Genomic DNA, 26,853 nt, shown 5'->3' with positions numbered 1-26,853 from the left:
AGTATAATTATTATCACTCTTTTTAAAGCCCCTCGGGAGGGTCCATTATAAAAATATTTTTAACATCTTTTTTATAAATTAGTTTCATAAGTGAAAAAAAACATTGGTCAAGGAAAACATAATACCATAGGTGTATTGATGGTCATTATATCTGCCTTACATGTAAGGGAAACTTGGTTCTATGGCATCTAACACATTAGATATTCTCATTAGACACCAGTTTGATGAAGCAGGAAAATATAACTTTCCTCAATTATTGTGGGAAAACATTCTTTTTATTTCTAATGAGCACATGATAAATTCTTATATTTGGATCTTGATTTCTTAATTCTTAAATTTTTTAGCTTAGTTCTTAATTAGTTCTTAATTTCTCTGTGGAGTTTTGGGAAATTTTGCCTTTTTTTTGTACAGAGTCAGCAGTGACTGTTTGACAGGCACCTGTAAAATTGATACTTTTTAAAAAATCTCTTAAGATATAATTTACATACCATAAAACCTGGCTGTTTTAAGATTTACAATTGTGGTTTTAACACATTTACAAAATTATAAAAATTGATATTTGATTTTTTAAAATTAATCATGTAAAACTCTTGAGGTGCTTGAATGAAAAGTACTCCAAGGCTAATAAAAGCCATTAACATTTGCTGTATTCTCTTTCCCCTCCTCCAGAAATGTGTGCTGTACTGGCCGGAAAAGAGAGGGATATACGGGAAAGTGGAGGTTCTGGTTATCAGTGTAAATGAATGTGATAACTACACCATTCGAAACCTTGTCTTAAAGGTAAGATTATGTAGCTATAGCCATCTACAAAGTAGATGATGTTAGAGGATTACATTTCTACTTTGAAATTATTTATCTTAATAAGTACTACAAATTCAATTTAAGCAAATTAAATAGTGTTAAGATCTAAGAGAAACTATAATCATTCCCTCATGTATTTTTGTGTTGTCAACTACTATTAGTATGCAGTATAATTAAATCAATGTAAGTAGATGTTAAGAAAATTCATTATGTAGGATGTTGTGATCCTCTAATTTGCATTAATAAAACATCTCTGATTTAAACTTTTGAAAGCTTTTAACTAAAGGCTGTGCTGGAGACTTTGCCATGATTTTTTTTAATGTCATTTTGGTCTAAGCAGCTTTAAGTAAGGCCTGGAAGCTGTGAAAGAGAAAATCTGCAATTGTGGGTGGCAGTGGGAAGCAAGACAAGCCTGAAGTGTGGATGAGATCTTCCGAAGCGTGGAGTTACAGTAATTTATAGGGATTTTCCCCAGACGAGATTACATCATAGGAAAACTATCTTATTTAACTCCTGGGCAGCAGATGCTGAGAAATGTTGCCATGGTATTACTTTTGCTTCTGGAGAATAATCACCCAAAACTTTCGATCTTATCTGCAGCCTCACTGCTGGGACAAAATCATCACAAAGAGGAAGAAAACAAGAGGCAGAGCTACAGGGATGGATTTTATTGGGAAGTTTGGAATAGGAAGGCAGTTACCGAAACCTGGTTTACAACACACGTTCTGGAGTGCCGGGTTCATGCCACACCCCCACCTGTGCTGATGTGTGTGGGCCTTCGCCCAAAGTGTTTCCAATAGAGGGACCTCCTGTAGCTTCTTTATTGCTGGGATTCCTCACTATTAAATACTGGAGTTGGAGATGAGTGTAGGAGTAATAGCATGACTGACATGAAATTAAGTGTTCTATTAATATGTTTATAATAACTTGTCAGGAATGCTCATGGAACAGGAAACAAAATATATCCCATTCTTTCTTGGCTACATTTTCACCTACCATCTTGTTTATTAAAACAAATTATAAATATATATTTAGCATATGTTACATATATGATCTATATTATAACTATAGGTAGAGATACAAATCTTCACAAAGGTAAAACTTTCTCACTTCGAGATCAGGATACGGACAGTAAAGTCTTCTCAAAGTAAAAGGGCACTCTTCAAAAACCTTATAGATTTTTTTCCCACCTAGAAATAAGTTGCCAGCAAGATGGGGGTGATAAAAGGCATCCAGTATTGTGGTTTGGATGACTTTTAGTTCCACAAGCGAATGAGGCATTTGGTGCCTGTTGCTATTTTCAGCAAGGAAGTCACACCCAACATGTGAAGCATTACTGGTACACCTCATGGCCCGATCACAAGACTCCAGACAGTGCCCAGCCCCTCCTACAGCTCATGCTGGATGTAGAAGAAGACAGACTTGCTTCCCAGGGCCGAGGGCCTGTGGTTGTCCACTGCAGGTAAGACGTGAACAGTACTTTCTGTCTAAGCAATAGCCCATTCTTTATAAAGTCATAGAGCAGGTAGAAGTGGGTTTTGCTTCCTGGATGTGACTTTGCTGGCAAATAATTTATTGAAATTGGTTAACTCCCTAATATTTGAGTCTTAATCAAGATTATGCTGACAGAAGTGAAGTCATGTTTTGAGGCATTTTTGGAAAACAATGATTACACAATGGGTGAAATACAAGTTCGAAATAAGTGGCTCAGTAAACAGGAGACCTTATTCAACAGTAACCTGCTTTAAAACACTGATTCATTTAGTCTCATCAGTCTTATAGGACCAGGAATTAAAATGCATTTTTTGAAATCATCAGTGGCTTTTTTGTGATTTCATGATGACATCCGAACTCTGCTTGGTTTGTATCTCGGTAACATTTATTACTATTTCAAGTTTGGTGAAAACCAGTCAATTATTTTAACAGTTATCTCAGGAAAAACAGATTGAAACAAATTTATGAAATAAGAAGTGAGCAAGTGGTAGTTCACCAAAGGAAAACAAAGTGCTGTTACCAGAACGTGGAGCACCAGAGGCCAGGCCAACAACAGCAGCAGGGTGTGTGGTGGTTCCTGTCCCTCATTTCTAGTTCAAAACTCTCCTCCTGGAACTGATGCCTCCTTCCCCTTGTTTTCCTTTTAATGTAACCAAACTGAAGCAAGCATTTTTAAGGTAATTTATATGATCAACCATTTATTTATTTATTTATTTTGAGAAGGAGCCTCACTCCATCACCCGGCTGGGGAGCACCGTCTCAGCTTACTGCAGACTCCCCCTCCCTGGTTCAAATGATTCTCCTGCCTCAGCCTCCAAAGTAGCTGGGATTATAGACATGCACTGCCATGCCTGGCTAATGTTTGTGTTTTTAGTAGAGGTGGCCTTTCACCGTGTTGACCAGGTGGGTCTCGAACTCGTGACTTCAAATGTGATCTGCCTGGGTTGGCCTCCCAAAGTTCTGGGCTTACAAGCGTGAGATACCATGCCCAGCCACCCATTTATTCTTCATGTTTTCTCAAAATAATTTCTGTTGCTTTGTTTAACCACATAGGTCTCTTAAGATGGCTTTTGATGATATATTTAATAAATATCATACATTATTTTAGAGTATAATTTTAGCCTCCTTTTTTGAGATTGAGTGATTTAATTAAGAGTACAGTTTACTATGTGTCTGTTTATCCAAAGGTAGATAACACTGGCCTTATCCTAAACCTAACTTGGAGCAAAAAAAATTAATAAATAAAAATAAATAAAGCAGCCTAATTGGCTATGCTATAGGGCTGGAACTGTCCCCCACCCAAAGTCATTAAACACTCAGGATATCTAAAATGGACTAGTGACTTCCCCTATAAAACCAGCTCCCCTTCTTGTTACTATTTCTGAGAAGAAGACTATCTTTCTTCCAGTCACTCAGCATCTCATGTTGACAGTTCTCCCTGGCCCTTCTTTTAACTCCAGCCTCACTATCTAATCAGTGACTAGATTGCCTTTCCCTTCAAAGCTTCTCCCATAATCACCATTTCCTGTCCAGCCACAATAGTTCAGGCCCTTATGACCTCATCCATGTATTTAAGAAGTAGCTGGTAAAATGTGCACACATACCGTACTTCCCCATGCCCTCACCACCACCATGGCCTACCTGTGCCCTTCTCCGTCTCGCCTGACATGAAGTCTCTGCTCAAAGCTTGTCAATGGGCCAGGCGCAGTAGCTCATGCCTGTAATCTCAGCACTTGGGGAGGCCAAGGTGGGTGGATCACTTGATATCAGGAGTTCAAGACCAGTCTGGCCACCATGGTGAAACCCCCCCTCTACTAAAAATACAAAAATTAGCCAAGCATGGTGGCGAGGGCCTGTACTCCCAGCTACTTGAGAGGCGGAGGCAGGAAAATCGCTTGAACCTAGGAGGCGTAGGTCGCAGTGAGCAGAGATCACAGCACCGCACTCCAGCAGCCTGGGTGACACAGGGAGACACTGCTTAAAATAAAAGAAAAAGAAAAGCTGGAGCGCAATTCCCTGACCTTGAAACTGTGCATGAACTGCAGTGGTCAGTGAACTCCTTGAAATTATTTGAGCACATTTGCATATATAAACTCGTGAATTTTTCTGAAGAGTGGAAGTTTATAGTCTTCATCAAATTGTTATTTTTTTACAAAAGGATGGATTTAAACCTCAGCCTTCCATACAAGATCCCAGGGTACCTTTCTATCCTTATTTCCAACAGGTCCTCTAAAATAACTTTCTCTTCAAGACAAGCTGCTCTGCTTATTGTTGTAAATCATACCCAGAGTATTCTCTCTCATTTATGACAGCCAAAATACCTGTCACTCATGGGGCACAGTTCCAATCCCATTTCTTCAATGAAATGAACTTTCTATGGACACTTCAACTAAAAGAGAGCCACTCCTCCCCCAAATTCCTCTGCACTCATGTTTCGCAGAAAACAAGTGCCAAACGTGAGAAATAGGCACGTCTGAGTGCCAAGAGGGGAGCAATTAATTCCAACCATGGGGGCTGAGGAAACCCTCTAAAAATCAGGATAATGCTGAACTGAGCCTTTTGAATAATCAACGTTGTGGTTTTAAAAGGAGGGAGGGCATTTCTGACTGAGAAAACATTGTTAACACAGAAAAATTGGAAAACCAAAAGCCATTTTGCAACAGTTTGTGTTAAGTGAAAATCATGGCACATAGGAAAGAAGAAAGCAAAATGCGTAAGGCTTGAAGGTTAGTCACATTCAGATTTTGCAAGGTCACGAATACCATAGTAGGGAGATTAGACATTATGCTATAACTAATGGGAGCCATCTACAGTTTTTGAGTAGGGAATATTATAATTCAGTCCCTATTTCAGAAAGATGAACCTAGCAGCTGTGCAAATTTGTCCAGGAAAAGACTTGAGACTTGGAAACTATAATGAGATCGCTGCTAATTATGAAAAAAGGAGATGTTGAAAACGTGAGTACAGTCTATAGAAAGGAAAGCGTGAATCCACAGCCTCAGCAGAGATGGAAAATCAAAGAAGCGGTAACAGATTGGATGTGGGAGGTGAGGAAGGGAGAGATGCAAAAGGTGGCTGCAAGATGTCTAGGCTGGAAAGCTTGTGGCTGGCTGGTAATGCCATTGAGGGAAAAGATAATTCTGTTTTAGATACATTGAATTTAGACACGTTGAACTGAAAGCAAATGTGAAATAGTAAGGAGGAGATGGAATGACAATCTAGAGTTTAGGAAATTTAGGGAGTCTAGATGAAGATTTGAAATAATCTTTTATATAGAGGCCGTTAGTGGTTAAAGCTGCAGACAGGGACAGAGAGCACGTGTGCTTGTAAGGCTGATTTTATGGGCATGTCATCTAAGGCAGTTGAATGTGTAAACCCACCAGGACAGACAGCATTTCTGTTCAATTATCACCTCTATACAAATCTCTTGGAAATACGGATTTGTAGAGGTACACCCTCTCCTAAAATGAATCCAGTCTTCAATTGCTCAGTTATTTACTAGACTTCTCAACTTCAGTATGTCCAACACCAAATTCCCCTTCCCTTCCCCTTCAAATTCACACTATTCCAGGATGCCCTTGGCCTCAAAGCATCACCATTCTTCTTTCTGTCTAGGCCTAGTTGTATTTAACTTTCGCTTTTCTCCCTCTTCAGCTCCAGTCCTGCAGACTCACATTGGTGATATGTCTAAATCTTCCCCTCCTTTCTACTGCTGTATCTTGCCTAAGTGCAAACCTTAATTATTTTTTATTTTTTGCTAGAACAATTATAATGCATTTTTACTATTCCCCCCACTCATCACTTCCCTCCACCCCTCTCATCCTACTGCTTATAATTAAATGAAAGAATCTATTTTAAGCACTTAGCACGGGGCCAGGTTTATAATACTCAGTACATGAATACTATTTTTAACTTTGGTTTCAGATTTAAAAGTACACTTTTAAAAGAATGTTTCTTATCTTTGTCATTTTCCCCCACTTTTAAAATTCCTTTTCTTTTTTCTTTTCAGTGCAGGAATAGGTAGAACGGGGTGTTTTATTGCTACATCCATTGGCTGTCGTCAGTTGAAAGAAGAAGGAGTCGTGGATGCACTAAGCATTGTCTGCCAGCTTCGAATGGATAGGTGAGTGTCACAGAGGCTTGCCTTCAGAGCAGTGTAACCATTCACAGCCTGATCTCATCTGCCTGACTTCATACATAAACATCCCAGGCTCCAAGGTCCTAAATCTCTATGGAGATGCTTGTAACATGCTTAAGTATATGCCTTATATTTAAAAGCCCTTTTTTTTCTCTTTTTTGAGACAAGGTCTTGCTCTGTCAGCAAGGCTGGAGTGCCATGGTGCAGTCTCAGCTCCCTGCAGCCTTAAACTCCTGTGCTCAAGCAATGCTTGCACCTCAGCCCCACAAGTAGCTAGGTCTACAGGTGTGCGCCATGCCTGGCTAAATTTTTAGTTTTTTTTTTATAGAGATGGGGTCTTGTTATATTACTCAGGTTGTTCTTGAATTCCTGATTACAAGTGATTCTCCCACTTGGACGTCCCAAAGAGCTAAGATTACAGGCATGAGCCATCACACCTGGCCTGAAGTAAGTAAGTCAGTTAGTTATTTGAGACAGAGTTTCACTTTGTCACCCAAGCTGGAGTGCAGTGGTGTGATTATGGCTTACTACGGCCTAGACTTCTTGGGCTCAAGTGGTCCTCCTATCTCAGCCTCCCAAGTAGCTGGGACTACAGGCGAGTGCCACCACACATGACTAATTTTTGTATTTTTTTTTTTAGAGGCAGGGTCTCACTATGTTGCCCAGGTTTGTCTAGAACTCCTGGGCTCAAGGGATGCTCCTTCCTTGGCCTCCCAAAGTGCTGGGATTGCAGGTGAGAGCCACTGCACCTGGCACCCAAAGTTATTTTTTAGTCTTTTTATTAAATTGTAACACAATGCACATGACAAAATTTATCATCGTAACCATTTATAAGTGGACAATTTAGTAGAGTTAAGTACATTCCTATTGTTGTACAACCAATCTCCAGAATTATTTTCATGTTGAAAAACTCAGTACCCATTCAAAAACTCCCTATTCCTCCCTCAGTCCAATTCCTGGCACCTGCCATTCTGCTTTCTGTCTCTGGAAATTTAAACACTCTAGGCACCTTTTATGTAAGTGGAATCATACAGTATTTGTCTTTGTGTGGCTGGCTTATTTCACTTAGCATAATATCCTCAAGGTTCATCTATTTTGTAGTATGTGTCAGAATTTCCTTCCTTTTTAAGGCTGGATAAGATTCCATTTTAGGTAACATATTTTGTTTATCCATTCATCCATTGACGAATACTTGAGTTGCTTCTGTATTTTTACTGTTGTGAATACTGCTGCTATGAACATGGGTATGCACATATCTCTTCAAGACCCGTTTTCAGTTCTTTTGAGTATACCTCTAAAAAGTGGGATTGGTGGATCATACAGAATTCTATTTTTAATTTTTTGAGGAAACCATCATAGTGTTTTCTGCAGTGGCTCCGCCATTTTACATTCCCACCAACAATGCACGAGGGTTCCAGTTTCTCTACATCTTCACCAACTCTTTATTTTTGGCTTTGCTTTTTTGATAGTAGCCATCCTTGAGGATGAGATGGAAGAGTCATTTTTATAGAGATATGATTTGATGACCTTTGTTATAATCTCTGTTTGGAAAACAAAATTAACAAGAAACTTCTCCTCTTTGTTGCTCCACGACTAAGCCTGCCTGGGTAAATGGACGGTTGAGTTAGTGATGGAGAAAGTGATCAGATTCTGCTTGAGAGAAGGCACAAAATCATGAGCAGCCAGCATCTCTGCTCAGTAATTGAGTGTACTACAGTGGAACAAGAAATGTTGACCAGACACAGTGGCTCTCACCTGTAATCCCAGCACTTTGACAGACCCAGGCGGAAGGATCCCTTGAGTTCAAGAGTTTGCAACTGGCTGGGGCAACAAAATGAGACCCTGTCTCTAAAAACAAACAACAAATGTTTACTAATCACCTCATATGCCTTAGGCCTTGGTCTCGATGCTGCAAATACTGCATTAAGCAAGAATTTTCTGCTCTTTTAGAATTTACATGCTAGCAGAAAAAGACATAATAAGCAAACCAAGATAATTTCAGACAGAAATAAATGCTGGGAAGTAATGAAACAAAGAGAGACACAGGCGTTGGCTTCCTTCAGCTTTAGCCCTATGACCTAGAGTCTCCTAGAAAATGAAATTATGTACTAACCTTTCTTTTTTGCCTGGAGACAGAGTCTCACTCTGTTGCCCAAGCTGGAGTGCAGTGGTGTGGTCACGGCCCACTGCAGCCTCAACCTCCTGGGACTACAAGCGTGTACTGATTGTAGAAAAATCAGCTATACTCAGCTGATTTTTATATATTTTTTGTAGAAACGGGGTTTTACCACAGGGCCCAGGCCTGCCTCGAGCTCCCGGGCTCAAACAATCCTCACACCTTGGCCTCCCAAAGTGCTGGGATTGTAGGTATGAGCCACCATGCTAGGCCATATACTTACCTTTCAAACTTTTTTCAAAAAAATATGCTCTTAGCAATATGTGCTATATCCTAGGATTTCAAAAAAAAGAAAAAGACAAGATTATTCTGAAAAGTGAGATAATATACATAAAACACCTGGAATAGGGTCTGGCACATAGTAAGCCCTCAATAAATGTTTATTATGTTATCTTTATTATTATTAAAATTATCGGTGAAGTTTCTCTTATTTCTAAAAAACTAAACATTCAAATTTCACTATCCAGATTAGTTTTTCCCTTCCCATCCTTAACAGTCTTGTCCCCGATTTTTTTTTTCTTTTAATTTATTTTATTGCATTTTGGGTTTTGGGGTACATGTGAAGAACATGCAAGATTGTTGCATAGGTACACACGTGGCAGTGTGATTTGCTGCCTTCCTCCCCATCACCTATATCTGCATTTCTCCCCATGCTATCTCTCCCCAACTCCCCACCCCCCAATGTCCCTCCCCTATTTCCCCCCAACAGACCCCAGTGTGTAGTGCCTCCCTCCCTCTGTCCATTTGTTCTCATTGTTCAACACCCGCCTATGAGTGAGAACATGCAATGTTTGATCTTCTGCTCTGTGTCAGTTTTCTGAGAATGATGGTTTCCAGATTCATCCATGTCCCTACAGAGGACACAAACTCATCGTTTTTGATGGCTGCATAATATTCCATGGTGTATATGTGCCGCATTTTCCCTGTCCAGTCTATCATCGATGGGCATTTGGGTTGGTTCCAGGTCTTTGCTATTGTAAACAGTGCTGCAATGAGCATTCATGTGTACATGTCCTTATAGTAGAACGATTTATACTCCTTTGGATATATACCTAGTAATGGGACTGCTGGGTCCAATGGAATTTCTATTTCTAGGTCCTTGAGGAATCGCCACACTGTCTTCCACAATGGCTGAACTAATTTACACTCCCACCAACAGTGTAAAAGTGATCCTATTTCTCCACATCCTCTCCAGCATCTGTTGTCTCTAGACTTTTTAATGATCGCCATTCTAAATGGTGTGAGATGGTATCTCAACGTAGTTTTGATTTGCATTTCTCTGATGACCAGTGATGATGAGCATTTTTTCATATGTTTGTTGGCCTCATGTATGTCTTCTTTTGTAAAGTATCTATTCATATCCTTTGCCCACTTTTGAATGGGCTTGTTTGTTTTTTTCTTGTGAATCTGTTTCAATTCTTTGTAAATTCTGGATATCAGCCCTTTGTCAGATGGGTAAACTGCAAAAGTTTTTTCCCATTCTGTTGGTTGCCAATTCATTCTAATGACTGTTTCTTTTGCCTTACAGAAGCTGTGGAGTTTGATTAGGTCCCATTTGTCTGTTTTGGCTTTTGTTGCCAATGCTTTTGGTGTTTTGGTCATAAAGTCCTTGCCTACGCCTATGTCCTGAATGGTTTTGCCTAGATTTTCATCTAGGGTTTTTATGGTGTTAGGTCTTATGTTTAAGTCTTTAATCCATCTGGAGTTAATTTTAGTGTAAGGTGTCAGGAAGGGGTCCAGTTTCTGCTTTCTGCACATGGCTCGCCAGTTTTCCCAACACCATTTATTAAACAGGGAATCCTTTCCCCATTGCTTGTTTTTGTCAGGTTTGTCAAAGATCAGACGGTTGTAGATATGTTGTGTTGCCTCCGAGGCCTCTGTTCTGTTCCATTGGTCTATATCTCTGTTTTGGTACCAGTACCATGCTGTTTTGATTACTGTAGCCTTGTAGTATCATTTGAAGTCCGGTAGTGTGATGCCTCCCGCGTTGTTCTTTTTGCTTACCATTGACTTGGCTATGCAGGCTCTCTTTTGGTTCCATATAAAGTTTAAGGTGTTTTTTTTTTTCCATTTCTGTGAAGAAGGCAATTGGTAGCTTGATGGGGATAGCGTTGAATCTGTAAATTACTTTGGGCAGTATGGCCATTTTCACGATATTGATTCTTCCTAACCATGAACATGGAATGTTTCTCCATCTGTTTGTGTCCTCTCTTATTTCGTTGAGCAGTGGTTTGTAGTTCTCCTTGAAGAGGTCCTTTATGTTCCTTGTTAGTTGTATTCCTAGGTATTTTATTCTCTTTGTAGCAATTGTGAATGGCAGTTCGTTCTTGATTTGGCTGTCTTTAAGTCTGTTATTGGTGTATAGGAATGCATGTGATTTTTGCACATTGATTTTGTATCCTGAGACTTTGCTGAAGTTGCTTATCAGTTTCAGGAGATTTGGGACTGAGACGATGCTGTCTTCTACGTGTCATCTGCAAATAGAGATAGTTTGACTTCCTCCTTTCCTATTTGAATACCCCTTTATTTCTTTTTCTTGCCTGATTGCTCTGGCTAGAACTTCCAGTACTATATTGAATAGCAGTGCTGAGAGAGGGCATCCTTGTCTAGTGCCAGATTTCAAAGGCAATGCTTCCAGTTTTTGCCCATTCAGTATGATATTGGCTGTAGGTTTGTCATTAATAGCTTTTATTATTTTGAGATACATTCTGTCAATACCTAGCTTATTGAGGGTTTTTAGCATAAAGGGTTGTTGAATTTTGTCAAAGGCCTTCTCTGCCTCAATTGAGATAATCATGTGGTTTTTGTCTTTGTTCTGTTTATGTGGTGAATTACGTTTATAGACTTGCATATGTTGAACCTGCCTTGCATCCCCGGGATGAAGCCTACTTGATCACGGTGGATAAGCTTTTTGATGATGTGCTGTTGCAATCGGCTTGTCAGTATATTATTGAAGATTTTTGCATCTATGTTCATCATGGATATTGGCCTGAAGTTTTCTTTTCTTGTTGAGTCTCTGCCGGGTTTTGGCATCAGAATGAGTTGGTCTCATAAAATGATTTGGGAAGGATTCCCTCTTTTTGGATTGTTTGGAATAGTTTCAGAAGGAATGGTACCAGCTCCTCTTTGTATGTCTAGTAGAATTTGGCTGTGAACCCGTCTAGACCTGGGCTTTTTTTTGGGTGGTAGGCTCTTAATTGCTGCCTCAACATCAGACCTTGTTATGGGTCTGTTCAGGGTTTCGGCTTCTTCCTGGTTTAGGCTTGGGAGGAGGCAAGTGTCCAGGAATTTATCCATTTCTTCCAGGTTTACTAGTTTATGTGCATAGAGTTGTTTGTAATAATCTCTAATGATGGTTTGAATTTCTATGGAATCTGTATACCCTTTATCATTTTTTATTGCACCAATTTGGTTATTCTCTCTTTTCTTTTTTATTAATCTGGCTAGTGGTCTGTCTATTTTGTTGATCTTTTCAAAAAACCAGCTCCTGGATTTATTGATTTTTTGAAGGGTTTTTGTGTCTCTATCTCCTTCAGTTCTGCTCTGATCTTAGCTATTTCTTGTCTTCTGCTAGGTTTTGAGTTTTTTTGATCTTTCTCCCCTAGCTCTTTCAATTTTGATGATAGAGTGTCAATTTTAGATCTCTCCTTGCTTCTCATGTGGGCACTTATTGCTATATATTTTCCTCTAGAGACTGCTTTAAATGTGTCCCAGAGATTCCGGTATGTTGTGTCTTCATTCTTGTTGGTTTCGAATAACATCTTTATTCCTGCCTTCATTTCATTGTTTATCCAGTCAAAGTTAAAGAGCCAGTTGTTCAGTTTCTATGAAGCTGTGTGGTTCTGAGTTAGTTTTTGAATTCTGAGTTCTAACTTGATTGCACTGTCGTCTGAGAGACTGTTTGTTATGATTTCTGTTCTTTTGCATTGGCTGAGGAGTGATTTACTCCCAATTATGTGGTCAATTTTAGAGTAGGTGTGATGTGGTGCTGAGAAGAATCCATCTTTCTGCTGAGAGATCTGCTGTGAGTCTGATGGGCTTCCCTTTGTGGGTAACCCGACCTTTCTCTCTGGCTGCCCTTAGCATTTTCTCCTTCGTTTCAACCGTGGTGAATCTGACGATTATGTGCCTTGGGGTTACTCTTTGTGAGGAATATCTTTGTGGTGTTCTCTGTATTTCCTGGACTTGAGTATTGGCCTGCCTTGCTAGGTTGGGGAAGTTTTCCTGGATAATATCCTGAAGAGTATTTTCCAGCTTGGATTCATTCTGTTCGTTGCATTCAGGTACACCTATCAAACGAAGATTAGGTCTTTTCACATAGTCCCACATTTCTTGAAGACTTTGTTCATTCCTTTACCCTTTTTTTTATAATCATGCCTTCTTGTTTTATTTCATTGAGTTGATCTTCAGCCTCTGATATCCTTTCTTCTGCTTGGTCAGTTCAGCTGTTGAAACTTGTGCATGTTTCGCAAAGTTCTCATGTTGTGTTTTTCAGCTCCATCAATTCACTTATATTCCTTTCTAATTTGTCCATTCTTGTTAGCATTTGTCAAATCTTTTTTCAAGGTTCTTAGTTTGCATTGGGTTAGAACATGTTCTTTTAGTTCACAGAAGTTTCATACTACCCACCTTCCGAAGTCTGATTCTGTCATTTCATCACACTCATTCTCCATCAAACCTTGTTCCCTTGCTGGTGAGGAGCTGTGATTCCTTGTAGGAGGAGAGGTGTTCTGGTTTCGGGTGTTTTCATCCATTTTGCACCGGTTTCTTCCCATCTTTGTGGATTTATCTACCTGTCGTCTTTGTAGTTGCTGACTTTCAGATTGGATCTCTGAGTGGACATTCTGTTTGTTGATGATGAAGTTATTTCTGTTTCTTAGTTTTCCCTCTAACAGTCTGGCCCCTCTGCTGTAGGACTGCTGAGGTCCACTCTAGGCCCTGCCTGCCTGGGGATCACCTGCAGCAGCTGCAGAACAGTAAGGGTTGCTACCAGTTTCTTCTTCTGCTATCTTTGTCCTAGAAGTATACTCGCCAAATGTCAGTCTGATCTCTCCTTTATGAGGTGACTCTTTGGATATACAGGGGTCAGGGAGCTGCTTGAGGAGACAGTCTGCCCTTTATAGGAGCTCAAGTGCTGAGCTGTGAGCTCCATTGTTCATTCAGAGCTGCTGGACAGGTACGTTTAAGTCTGCTGCAGCAGAACTCATAAACCGCTTTTTGTTCCCAGGTGCTCTGTCCCAGGGAGTTAGGGCTTTATTTATGAGTTTCCGTTGTGCTGCTGCCTTTTTTTTTTCAGGGCTGCCCTGCCCAGCAAGGAGGCAGCCTGGTCACTGTCTGCCTGCAGAGGCTTTGCTGAGCTGTTGTGAGCTCTGCCCAGCTACCGTGTGAACTTCCCTGCAGTCTTGTTTATATGGGTGTAGTTAGAACTGCCTTAGCAATGGTGACTCGCCTCTGTATTGGCAGACTCTCTCTGTAATGGCAGGTTGCCTTGGCAATGGCAGGTTGCCTTGGCAACGGTAGGCAGCCTCAGCAATGGAGGAATACCTTCGTAGTGGTGGAGTGCCTCCATAATGGCGGACGCCCCTCCCCCGCAGAGCTGGACCATCCCGGGTTCAGCTGCACTTGCTGTGAAACTCTCAATCCAGAGAGTTTCTGATTGCTGTTCTTTTGTGGGGGTGGGACCAGCCGAGCCTGATCACCTGGCTCCCTGCCTCAGAGCCTTTTTTTTCTTTTTTAGTTGAAGAGTTGACTGTATCCCAGTCGCCTGTTGAAAGGGCACCCCAGGATCTTTGTGGTTTCCCATGCGGTGACTCACTGCACCGGCTTAAACAGTGGCGCTGAGATTCGTGGCGCTTTTTTTGCCCAGGAATCTCCTGGCCTGGCTCCCTTTTCAGTCCCCTCTTTAATCAGATGAATGGGCAACTTCCCAGGTCTCCAATCACCAGCCAAAAGGGCACCCGGAGCAGTGTATTTTGTACTGAGAACCAACAGCCGGGGCGCTAACACGGTAGCCGCACAGGGCAAAGCAGCCCCGCCAACCAAAATAACCTCACCGGCCAAAACAGCCATGCTGGCAACCTGTGGGCTCCTTCACCTGGGAATCTCCTGGTCTGTGGGCAATAAAAATGCGGCGTCCACTCACCCTCTGTGCTTTCACTGGGAGCTGCAACTCTGAGCTGTTTCTAAACGGCCATCTTGGATCTTCCCCCTTGTCCCCTTTTAAACAGTAGCCTCTAAGTCTTTGTAAGTGTATCTTCCCTGTTTGTTTTCTACTGTTTCTTTCTTTATTATTTTCTCTTTCTGTTAGCATGTAAACTCTAGAGACAGTTCATCATGGCGGTTAGATCTGGGCTCTGGGAACAGATTGCCTGCCTGAGTTTCTGTCCTGGCTTCCACCATTATTGGGTTGTATGGCCATGGGCAAGTTACTGCTCTTCTTCGTGCCAAAGTTTTCTCATTTGGAAGATTGGAGTAATAATAGTGTATACTTCCTATTGTTATGGTAAGGATGAAAAGATATGACCTGTGTGGAATGCCTGGCATTTAATAAGTATTCAATCAAGTTTCCACAGTTGTTACCAGTATATATAGCAAGGAACCTAAACATGTGCCTATAAACTGAAAATAGTAATATATACCTCACAGGATTTCACTCACATTTAAATGACATTAAACCTGCAATGTACTTAGTAGAACACTCAGCCTACATCACTTATCCTCTCTGTACCCCCAACCGTACTTTCCTCTTACCACACCCCACCTATAACTGTTTCCAAAAATATTTACTTTTTGTACATAAAAAGGATCAGTTCCGGCTGGGTGTGGGGGCTCGCACCAATAATCCCAGCGCTTTGGGAGGCCAAGGTGGGCGGATCACAAGGTCAAGAGATTGAGATCATCCTCGCCAACATGGTGAAACCCTGTCTCTACTAAAAAAAACAAAAATTATCTGGGTGTGGTGGTGCATGCCTGTAGTCCCAGCTACTTGGGAGGCTGAGGCAGGAGAATCAGTTGAACCCGGGAGGTGGAGGTTGCAGTGAGTTGAGATTGCCCCACTGCACTCCAGCCTGGCAACAGAGTGAGACTCCATCTCCAAAAAAAAAAAAAAAAAAAAAAAAATCAGTTCCAATTATCCCTCTTTCTTTTACAGTTGCTGTCTTAATCTCCTGAAATTCTTTTGCCTTCCATCCTGTGTAGTTTACTTCAGGATCCGTTGCTTCGCTTCAAATTTGGGGACCTCTCTTCACCCAGGAGAGGGGGCCCTAACTCTGAGAGAAGCAGCAGCACGCAGTCAGCCAGGGCTGCTCCCACATTGACTTTCATCTGTCCTGATTTGTGCTTCTATAAACAAGACTGGCACCTGAGACCCCAAATCACCCGGGGAACTCTAGTTTATACCTTGGGGTCCTGTGTTCTTATTTAGTGCCAGAACTCTATGAATGCCGTATACACATGTGGATCAAAGTGACTTCAAATCAGGTTGGCCTCCAACAACACCTGTTCTGATCTCATTTGGAAGAACGTGGTGAAAACCAGGTTTGGTTTGCTCTGTCTTGGGTCTTGTTATGTTACTGTTAATTATTGCCTGTTCACCCTCCCATCTCCCACCTCCCCGGCCCTCTTTCATAGCCTGATCTCCACCTTGGATTCCACTTCCCAGTCACATTCCCCTTTTAGGTCAACTAAATTGTCCTCTACTTTTGAATGGAATTACAAATGCATTTTTAAAAAACCACATCACAATGCCTCCTCTATCTGCCCCTTCCTTCCTAAAGCAAATAAATGGTCAGAAATTTTGGCCTTGGCCTCCTGTCACCACCAAGGTCTTCCCACAGGGCTTGTCTTTTTACTTCTGATAGGATATCTTCAAAACAGATCCAGCTTCTCTGCTGATCTGAAGCCTGTAGGCACCTAACGCCCTTCGGTTTGAATGACTGCCAACGTGTGTGTCAAAATCATTCTAACTGATTTATTCATCAGGACCCTTTCTGCATTATTTCTGAGCAGCTGTTTCTGTTGTTTATGAAACAGATCCTCTCCTTGAACCTTCCTTTGAAAGGTCTTTCCTTCACCCTTCTTGCCTCACAGGATCAACATATGTTTTCCTTTTCTTGTCTCTTCCTTCTGGTAGACACTCTTCCAGTTATTATGAAAACCAGAACAGAAAACCAAATCCCTTCCTTTCACCTCATCTTACTTCTTTTTCTACCCATCATTCTCGCCTCTTGTTCTAATCCTTCAGCTTTTTCCTATCATATCTCATTTTAAATATTCCAGTTGGTGGCTAACTCTTGCCATTAACCATGTTTTTGGCTCATGCCAGTAAAGGGAAAGCTGGTCTCAGCCAATCCAAACTTCTACCCTTCTGCCTTTGCAGCATATCTTTCTTCATCACTTCTTCAAACCTTGTCCCCAAATTCTGATTGCCCTGGTTATCCTTACCTACAGCTCTGGATCTGTTTTTAGAGATTCCAGAATGCACTATTCAACATACAGAAATGTATCTAATCATGGACTCTTCACCATTGTCTTCAAAGCACATGACTCATTTAACTCCCAAAATAAACCCAAGTGAAGGAAAAGAAGCATCTCTTGGCCTCATTTTTTTTAACGAGTAACCAAAGAATTCAAGATATCAAGTAACTTGCCCAAAGTTAAGTAGCTTAGGAAGTAACAAAATGGACTTATTGGAATCTGGGACATTTATCTCATCTCTAATTATTTATATGATTTATATCAATCTTATAGATAAAAGTAAATACGCTTCTGTAATAGGTTTATTGTAAAACTTTTTGACAAAAACATATCTCTTTGATAATGCTCTGCCAGTTTAAGAAAATGAGCCCAGGAGTTGGAGGCCACCCTGAGAAACATAGCAAGACTCCATCTCTTAAAAACAAAATGCAATGACAACAGGACACCATCATTTTTAAAACAGTTTTTAGTATAAATGAGAGCTGCTTTATGAATAGATGGAGTGATGTTGTCAGCAACTGCCTGAAGAGTACAATTTGAGGTACAAAAAATTGCTTCATCTTAAAATATCTATCTGTGGAGGATGCTAAAATGTATAGCGTATGTCTAAAATCTCAGCAAACTGACACAAGAACAGAAAATCAGACACCGCATGTTCTCACTCATAGGCAGGTGTTGAACACTGAGAACACACAGACACAGGGAGGGGAGCATCACACACTGGGGTCTGTTGTGGGGGGCTAGGGGAGGGACAGCAGGGGGGTGGGGAGGTTGGGAAGAGATAACATGGGGAGAAATGCCAGATATAGGTGACGGGGGGTATGGAGGCAGCAAACCATTTGCCATGTATGTGCCTATGCAACAATCCTGCATGATCGGCACATGTACCTCAGAACCTAAAATACAATAAAAAATAAAAAATAAAAATACTGCTCCTAAAGAGCTAATCTTGGATGGGGTCTTCTAAAAGAATCATCCTTTTCTGCAGTTTATTGAGCATGGGAATGGGAGATGAGGGTTAACATTTTATGCCTTCTCTGCTATTAACGCTTCAATGTAAATGAAGTGATCTCTTCTTTTCATTGTGATAGCTGGAGAGAGTGTAACTCTTGGCATTAGGAATACATTCAGAACTTGGGTTTTGATGCAGGAAAATGGAAGAGAGGGCTCCAGATGCTGGACACACCATGGTGAGGTCCTTCTATCAAGGATACTGTTAGACAAGCTCATGGCTTGTCTTGGGAAAGCCAAGGGCACTAAGATAGAGCCCAAGAGCACTAGCAAGGGGCAGTTTGGGTGGGACCAGCTACATAATTTGTAAGGCCAAGTACAAGTGAAAATGTGGCATCTGTTGATTAAAAAGTATCACATACTTGAAGACAGTGGCAGCAAAGTATTAATCCAAGTGCAGGGTCCTTATCAGCACAAGGAGGTGAGAGATGTATGACTGCGCAGGTCACAATCCCTTGAAGCCAACTCTGTCTTGGGGTATTTTTAGAAGGAGCGTTTGTATTACATTGGTGCAAAAGTAATTGGGGTTTTTGCTATTACAGTTATTTTTGCACCAACCTAATAGATGGACCTGAATCCTATGTCCTGTGTTCTGTGGAACAGGCATCTGAGACCTCTGCTCAGAGTGGTGTTCCTGAATCCTGCATACATTCATTCATTCAACAAGCATTGCTAGACATCTGCTACAGAGCTTGAATCAGGCACCTGGGTGTAGAAAAATGGATGTCTTAACCGGCTTTCCCAGATTGTGCTTCTCAGGACATAGTTTAATTAGCAATTATTTATCAAGAGCCTCCAATGCCAAATGCTCTTGGTATTAAGGCAGAAAGTAGGCTCTGAACTAAGTTTGGGAAAAGCTGTACACTATATATATAGATATATATAGATATATATATATTTACACATATATGTGTAATATATATAGGTCTATATGTGTATATGTGTAAATATATAGACATACAGGCGTATATTTGCACATATATTTACACATATAAATATATAGACATATATTTAGCAATATATGTGTATAAATATAGATATCTATATAGATATTTTTTTGAGACCATGTTTCATTCTTGTCACCCAGGCTGGAGTGCAGTGGCACAATCTCAGCTCACTGCAACATCCGCTTCCCAGGTTCAAGCGATTCTCCTGCCTCAGCCTCCTGAGTAGCTGGGATTACAGGTACCCATCACCACATCTGGCTAATTTTTGTATTTTTAGTAGATATAGGGTTTCACCATGTTGGCGAGGCTGGTCTTGAGCTCCTGACCTCAGGTGATGCCCCCATGTTAGCCTCCCAAAGCGCTGGGACTACAGGTATGAGCCACAGCACCCAGCCCTACACTATATTTCTTCAAAGTCTTTCCTACTTGGAGATTCACAATAAGCATTAATGCATTAAAAAATCTAAAATCTCCCAATATAGAAATATCTTTCATTTTGTTTAAGGACTCTTTCACATTTATTTGACCACAGATGACTTTCCTCACAAACCATCTAAATGAGAGCAAAAGAGATAGTAATAATAAAGATAAACTGTTCTTTCAAGAAGCTTGGTGGTAAAGAGAAGACTGGAGATCTGATAGTAATTTAAGCCTGAACCTGGACCATTAAAAAGGGGGAAGGGGCTAGGCGCAGTGGCTCAGGCCTGTAGTCTCAGCACTTCGGGAGGCTGAGGCGAGTCAATCACTTGAGGTCAGGAGTTCAAGACCAGCCTGACCAACATGGTGAAACCCCATCTCTAGTAATAATACAAAAATTAGGCCAGGCGCAGTGGCTCACACCTGTAATCCAAACACTTTGGGAGGCCAAGGCGGGTGGATCACGAGGTCAAGAGATCGAGACCATCCTGGTCAACATGGTGAAACCCCGTCTCTACTAAAAATACAAAAATTAGCTGGGCATGGTGGCGCGTGCCTGTAGTCCCAGCTACTCGGGAGGATGAGGCAGGAGAATTGCTTGAACCCAGGAGGTTGAGGTTGCAGTGAGCCGAGAATGCGCCACTGCACTCCAGCCTGGCGCCTGGCGCCTGGCTATGGGGCACAACTCTGTCTCAAAAAAAATAATAATACAAAAATTAGCAGGGTGTGGTTGTGCACACCCGTAGTCCCAGATTCTCAGAAGGCTGAGGCACGATAATCGCTGGAACCTGGGAGGCACAGTTGTGGTGAGCGGACTTGGGGCCTCTGCACTGCAGCCTGGGCAACAGAGGGAGACTCTATCTCAAAAAAACAAAGGTTGTTGGGGGAAGGAAGGGTGGAACCAGCTAATTAAAAGCAGCTAGCCAAGTATAATAAGAGAGAGAAAAGACAGAGCCAATGTACCAGAAGGCTGATACCTTGTATTCTGCAGAATACAAGCTTTGCAGGCCTTTGTCTATCCTTTTCTACTCTTTTTAACAACCTCCAACCACTAGTGATGAAGGCTGCACGTTGCATCTTTTGTAGTCTACCGCTGGCCACTTGTAGCGGCCTCCTCTGAGGAGTCCAGGTATGGCTAATCACAAAGAGAAAGACAGGGCAGTGATTTGCATCCTTGAAATAGGGCTGCTTTCATGACCAGTCAGTGAAGAGTTTGAACACTCAGTAGGTTTAAGGTCTTGATTTCCACCACCACCCCCAAAATTACAGTGCCTGGACATTGTAATTTAACATGACAAGAACAAGCAATTTCCACTCAAGTCACAGATCTGCATTTTAGTAATAAATTCAAATGGTCTGGTTCAGAGACGAATGTGTTACGCTGAATAGATGTTTCCAGTATGAAAACAATGACAAAACCATTTGGTGGATTCCTTATTCTCTGGCAAGACATTATTTTTATTGGCTTTGGGACAACTTCTATTAATAGATGCTCAGTTCTCACTGCAGATTCGTGAGTCTGTGATTCTCCTTTTAATGATACTTTTGAGCATATTTTGAACTAAAATAGGATTTCTCTTTTTTCCAAGTAGGAGTTCAAATTCAGTGCAAGGCACCCACGAATGTTTTATTTAGAAGGGCATTAATGGATCATCCTCTCATTCCCATTGCATTCGCTTTTAATTAAAACATGAAGTGGGTGGTATGGGAATTGCAACTGAACACTGTCTGGTAAGACTTGTGACTTGTGAAAGAATGCAGTGCCAGACATCTCTGGACCAGATGTCAAGGAACTTGGCACCTGGCTCTGCCCCCTAATTTCCTATGTGACCACTTGTCCACTTTAGGCCTCTTTGTCTACATATGTAAAAGGAGATTAGGGGCATAACAGTGATCTCCAGCCTTCTCTGGTATAAAAACCAGAAATATCTTACCCTTAAGATATTTCGTGGACCTCCACATGATTGTTGTATTTTAATGCTTGCAAGCTAATATTCATTTTGTGACTCACAACAAAGTGTAAGTGGATGTTGGGACTCCTCCAACAAGATGCTTTTCCATCCTGGAATTCAGTGATTGCAGAGTGACCAACCAGCTTTCTGAGATCCCTCTCAGCTCCTGCTTTCTTTGAGTCTTTGAAGCTTTGTTTATGTGGAGCATAATTGGATAGTAGTAATAGTCATAGCATTTGTCAGCCATCTCCTAGGAAGAGAGTGGGTTTTTAAAAAATCTAGCCTCAGGAATATACTGCCCAAAGTTTTCATTCTAAAGGAAGAATCCAAAACCAAAAAGGGGGAATCTTCAAGGCCACGTGACCAATTTTGACATTTTGATAAAATACTCTGAACTGAACTTTCAATTTTGCTCAAATTAGATTGACTAAATTCTAGCTTTTGGGGGTTCTGTTGATGCTTTCTGGAGTAGGACGCTTAAGTGGGTTATAGACAAGACGAAGGGAGAGGAAGTTCACTTTCCAATCCTGCCTTTGGCAGTGACCCCAAACTAGCTGCTGTATAAACCAGGGAGAATTGTTTATCTCTGATTATTTTAGTTTAGATTACTTACTAATATCTGAATGTGATAAGTACAATGGACTTTCTGTTGGCCCGCATTGTTGCAAAAGGGATATTTTGCACAGTCACATTTTCTTATTAACAGGAGGTTACCATACATGGATAGGTCAACAATTTTTAAAAATTATAGTTGAAAAACAGATCCATAATATTAGGACTAAGCTGAATCATTTTTATTACTTAGAAAGCACTTCCATATAATACTTAAACCTTCTAATCTCAAATATCACTAAATTGTTATAACTGTACCATCTAGTTAAAAATACCAATTGTTATAAAGCTAACCAACCAGCTTTCACTGCATGTAGCTCTTACTAAAAGAGATTCATTTAGGCTTGAGTATGTCAAGGTTCTACAGTTTGAGATAGTGATAGAGAGATGCACTGTCTCTGTTATTACTATAGATGATGTTTACATTTTAACATCAGACAGTGTTTCACATGCACATAGATACTACAGGAGTATGACTGCGGAGCAATTTGTGACCATCAGAAGACATCTAGGCAGGCAGGAAAGGAACATATTCCATTGCTGATTGACCTCAGATAACTTTTTCGTCATCATTTTCCTTTCAATTCCATTGGCAACTGGACACTGGAAGAATTTTGAAACAGAATCTGGGAAATGAAACATATAAAACAATATCTGATTCCAAGGTCCTTTTTTCTCTTTTTTTTTTTCTTCCCCAGTAACAGGAAATTACATCTAATTTTTCTTTTTAAGAATCAAGGGTGGAATCTGCAGTTGCCTGTACATCCTTAACTCAGAGAGCTTAAATTGGAATGACTTCCAAAGGCCTCAGTAGTGGCTTCCCACACAGGATAAAAAGATGCTTCCAATGTGCGTCATATCATTGTTTAATTGTTTTGATTAGTCATTTCAGTTTGATGATTTTCTTTTCTACAGCGATCTCAGAAGAATATATATCCCATCAATTTCCAAGGCTAATATATGTCCCCGAAATATTTTTTATGCCTAAAACCAGTTAAAATAATTTCAAAACTAAAGTCTCTGCTTGTTGGTCTAAGGTTTACCAACTGTAACCTTACATTTATCCATATCTCTCCGCATTCCCCAAAAATCACAAAGATTCCTCTAATTAATGAACTCCAAAGATCTCATTTGTAGATTAGGAATTCGACATTTTGGCTTACTTATTTTAAGGACATTTGGAGATGAAGCCATAGAAATTGGTGTAGATTTACTTGACACTATAGTCCCTGAGATCATAACAAGAGGTCTACTTTGTAAAACAGATTATGCCAACTGAGTCTTCCAAGTGGTTGCCAGGACATTTTCCTTCTTCCCAGCTTGAAATTAGTTTAGTGTTAACTTGAGTGTTCAGAAGAAAACAGCTAATTTTCAGGGAGGAAAAAAATGGAACTCAAAATATGTTAGAGTCATCAGTTGTATTACCATTTGATATATGCTGCTTTTTATGACCTACAAATACTTTAGAACACATCTGTTTTGGAGAAGGCAGACATCTGTGTTCAAAGTAACTGGTCAGAATTGGCCAAATTTACATTTAAATTATCCCTCCTTGATACAACATCTGTGTAAAGACGTGGGAAACCCTCTGTCCAAGGGGCAGACACACCTTGCAGCTGACCCCGGCTTCACAGCAGACAGTAGCCTCACTTGGCTCATGCCCAAGCTAGAGGAGATTTACCCGGGAGGCACATTAACATCCACACCTTTTGTTCTAAATTTACTGTATCAAACTTTACCAAAAGAATTCCAGGTTTGAAAATAATAAAAAGCAAAGGAGCATAAGTTTCATTGTTAGCCCAGAAGTGAGTCATCACTGCAGAATTTCTTCTGTCTACTGATTAGACCGGATACGGGCTGGGCGGTACGACAGGAAAGGCTGTTGCTCTCTGTATGTGTGAGTGAATAGTCACTAAAGGTCACAATTTTAACATGTTAAAAGCCAAATCTCTCTCCTGGGCATCTGGAGGGGTTTTTTCAAAACACCCTCCCAGTAGCAAAGGGAAAAAACTACGGTTTTTTTTCCCCTTTCTAACCTGAGTTTATCCCCAGCTGACACAGCTACGTGCTGCTCTGCATGGAGACGGAGACGACACTGATCTTTGTGTTTGGCGGGGCTAATGTGATATGAGATTATCTCACATTTCTAGGAGGGTAGTAGATCTGAATCCTCTGTGGCCTGGCCACAGTGTTCACAGTCTGTGGGTACAAAGAAATCCCAGCCACGTGACTGACACAACTTTTACAACAAAGGGAATGACTTTCTTCCACAGCATGGAATGGGGCATAATTAGAATGAACAAACAATTTATCATCCAAACCAAGGTACTTTCGAGAGTGAAAGGTGACCCACTTAATAATGGCACTGGGACAATGCCAATGAACCCCGACTCTTCTAAACATGATTACCCTAGGTGTATTAACTAAGAATAAGAAAAATAATACATAGCGCTTATTTAGTACTCACTGGAGGGCAGTTACTGTGCCAAGCATTTTGTGAATTCTCTCATTTAAACCTTGCAGAACTTGAAACCTGACTAGATAAATACCTAAATACCTTATTAGCCAGGCCAGTGGTTCTTAAACTTCTTTGTGAACAACGGAAAACTTTTTGCAGGCAGAATCTTCCACAGAACACCAACACAGAAAACCAATAAAAAACACAACTTTCCTGGTCAAAGCTGGGATTGGCATATAGTCCTAATGGCCCATCCTCCTCCTCTGCCCTGTCCAGGGTCCTCAGGCCCCTTTGTAGAGCCCTGGGCTTCTGAGAATTCTGTGAATAGCCTTCAGCGAGACATTGATATGCTCTGATTCATTTAATCCTCACAACCCGATGATGTTTGTCATTAATGTCATTTTACAAGTGAGAAAAGCCAGGTTGGAATGGACTAAGTGACTTGTCTAAAATCATTTAGCTAAGTAAGCTAAAAAACAAGGATTCAAACTTGAATCTGTCAGACTCCAAGCCTACTATTTTCCACTATATCATCTGCCTCCACTATGCCTGTCTTGTAGGCTGGTCAATATTTAGAAAGATATTTGGATCTTAACGGGCAAACTAATGTCCTCTGCCAGGTTTGCTCTTGGTTCTCCAGGGTCTTTGGGGGCCTCACTCTACAGCCTCCTAGCCAGTCCTGTTTGACCAGACAGTACCGAAATATAACAATAACAATAATAGTTGGCATCTATGGTATTGCTATGCATGCTGAACAGGTTAAATGATTGTCCCATTTATTTCTCACAGCAATTCTACAAGGTAGAAACTATTATTTGTATTGCCTCATTATTTGTGGATGAAAAAACTGAGCACTGCAGAGATTATGTAGTAGGGTAAAATACCTAGCAAGTGGTGGAGACAGAATTTGTCTTGACAACAGTGCGTGGTGTATTTTTCCCTCTTAACACACTCTGGTCCCCACTAGTAATGAACTTGGCACCTTGGCATTCCAAACTTTTTCAAACCCATACCACTCTCTCAGCTAGCTGGGGTTCCTTTGACATTTTTATTTGACCTTACTCTTTTTTGGTAAACTAGCTCCTGCTCAGCAGCAGTATCGTCACTCAGTGTGTTATACCTCCTGGGAAAACAAATGTGTACCGGAAAAGAAACACCGAGGCACAATAAAATTTTAAAGAGTTTGTTTGAGTAAAAAGCTAGTCATGAATTGGGAAACACTGGACCAAAAGACGCTTAGCATTCCAATAACAAAATGCCAGAGGCCAGTATGTACTAGGAAAGTGCAGAAACAAAATAAAGAATTTATTTGGTTGGTTTGCGATTACATTATGGCCTTAAAGCCATAAAGCCTATCTGACCTAATAGCTTCCTGGAGTTCAATTCAGAGCTCTCTTACAATGAGTTACTATAGAGCTCTCTTGAGAGTTCCCTAATTAACCTAGCTTTATTCGTTTATTCCATAAATATATTTTGTATACAGACACTGAACTAGCTTCTTAATTTTTTTTTTTTTTGCTATGACCCCCTATCTAAAGAACTATATTTCCCAGGCATGGTGGCTCATGCCTGTAATCCCAGCACTTTGGGAGGCTGAGGTGGTTGGATTGCCTGAGCCTAAGAGTTCAAGAACAGCTTAGGCAACATGGCAAAACCCTATCTCTACAAAAAAAAGAAAAAGAAAAAATATAGCTCAGTATGGTGGCATGCACCTGTCATCCCAGGTACTTGGGAGGCTGAGGTTGGGGAATCACCTCAGTCTAGGAGGTCAAGCCTGCAGGGAGTTGTGACTACACGACTACACTGTGGCCTGGGCAACAAAGCAAGACGAGGGAGAGGGAGAGAGAGAGAGAAATAGAGAAAAGAAAGAGGGAAAGAGAAGGCTCTGTTGACCTTTGAAAGAATGGATGACCTGTTATAAACCAAATGCTATTCTCCCACCTCAGCATCCCGTGTAGTTAGGACCACAGGTATGCATCACTGTATCCAGCTAACTTTTCTTTTAATTTGTAGACAGGGTCTAACTATGTTGCCCAGGCTGGTCTTAAACTCCTGGGCTCAAGTGATCCTCCCGCTTTGGGCTCGAGTAATCCTCTCAGCCCTCCCAAAGTGCTGGGGTTACAGGCATGAACCACTGCACCCAGTCAACAGAGTATTCTATACATCAATATATGCAATAGGGCATTTATTTAATATTTTCAAAGATGATTATGATGAGTTCCTGAATTTGAACCAGCCCCTGGTGGGTGCATCCTGTAATACCTTTTGCTTTCTTTTAGCCTAGAGTTAATGTTTTCACATGACATGAAAATAGCATGATCTGGGTAATTCATTTGACAGGTATTTACCTAGGACTGGCAAGTGCTTTTTAC

The 26,853-nt window shown here is 40.9% G+C and overlaps 1 protein-coding gene across 3 annotated transcripts in view; it reads left to right on the top strand.

Moving 5' to 3' along the window:
- PTPRR (protein tyrosine phosphatase receptor type R) overlaps positions 1-26,853 on the top strand; it is a 292,025-nt gene that overhangs the window by 260,404 nt on the left and 4,768 nt on the right. For all 3 annotated transcript variants that reach the window (XM_032295669.1, XM_032295671.1, XM_032295668.1), the window contains 3 exons: positions 670-780; positions 2,106-2,263; positions 6,305-6,418. In XM_032295669.1, the coding sequence (XP_032151560.1) occupies positions 670-780; positions 2,106-2,263; positions 6,305-6,418 (383 nt within the window). The remainder of the gene's footprint in view (positions 1-669; positions 781-2,105; positions 2,264-6,304; positions 6,419-26,853) is intronic.

The sequence above is a fragment of the Sapajus apella genome, unplaced genomic scaffold (assembly GCF_009761245.1).
Source record: "Sapajus apella isolate SASKATOON/1434 unplaced genomic scaffold, GSC_monkey_1.0 scaffold2, whole genome shotgun sequence".
Taxonomy (NCBI): Eukaryota; Metazoa; Chordata; class Mammalia; order Primates; family Cebidae; genus Sapajus; species Sapajus apella.
Note: the sequence above shows the minus strand (reverse complement) of the source record. Positions and strands in the feature narration are given on the sequence as shown.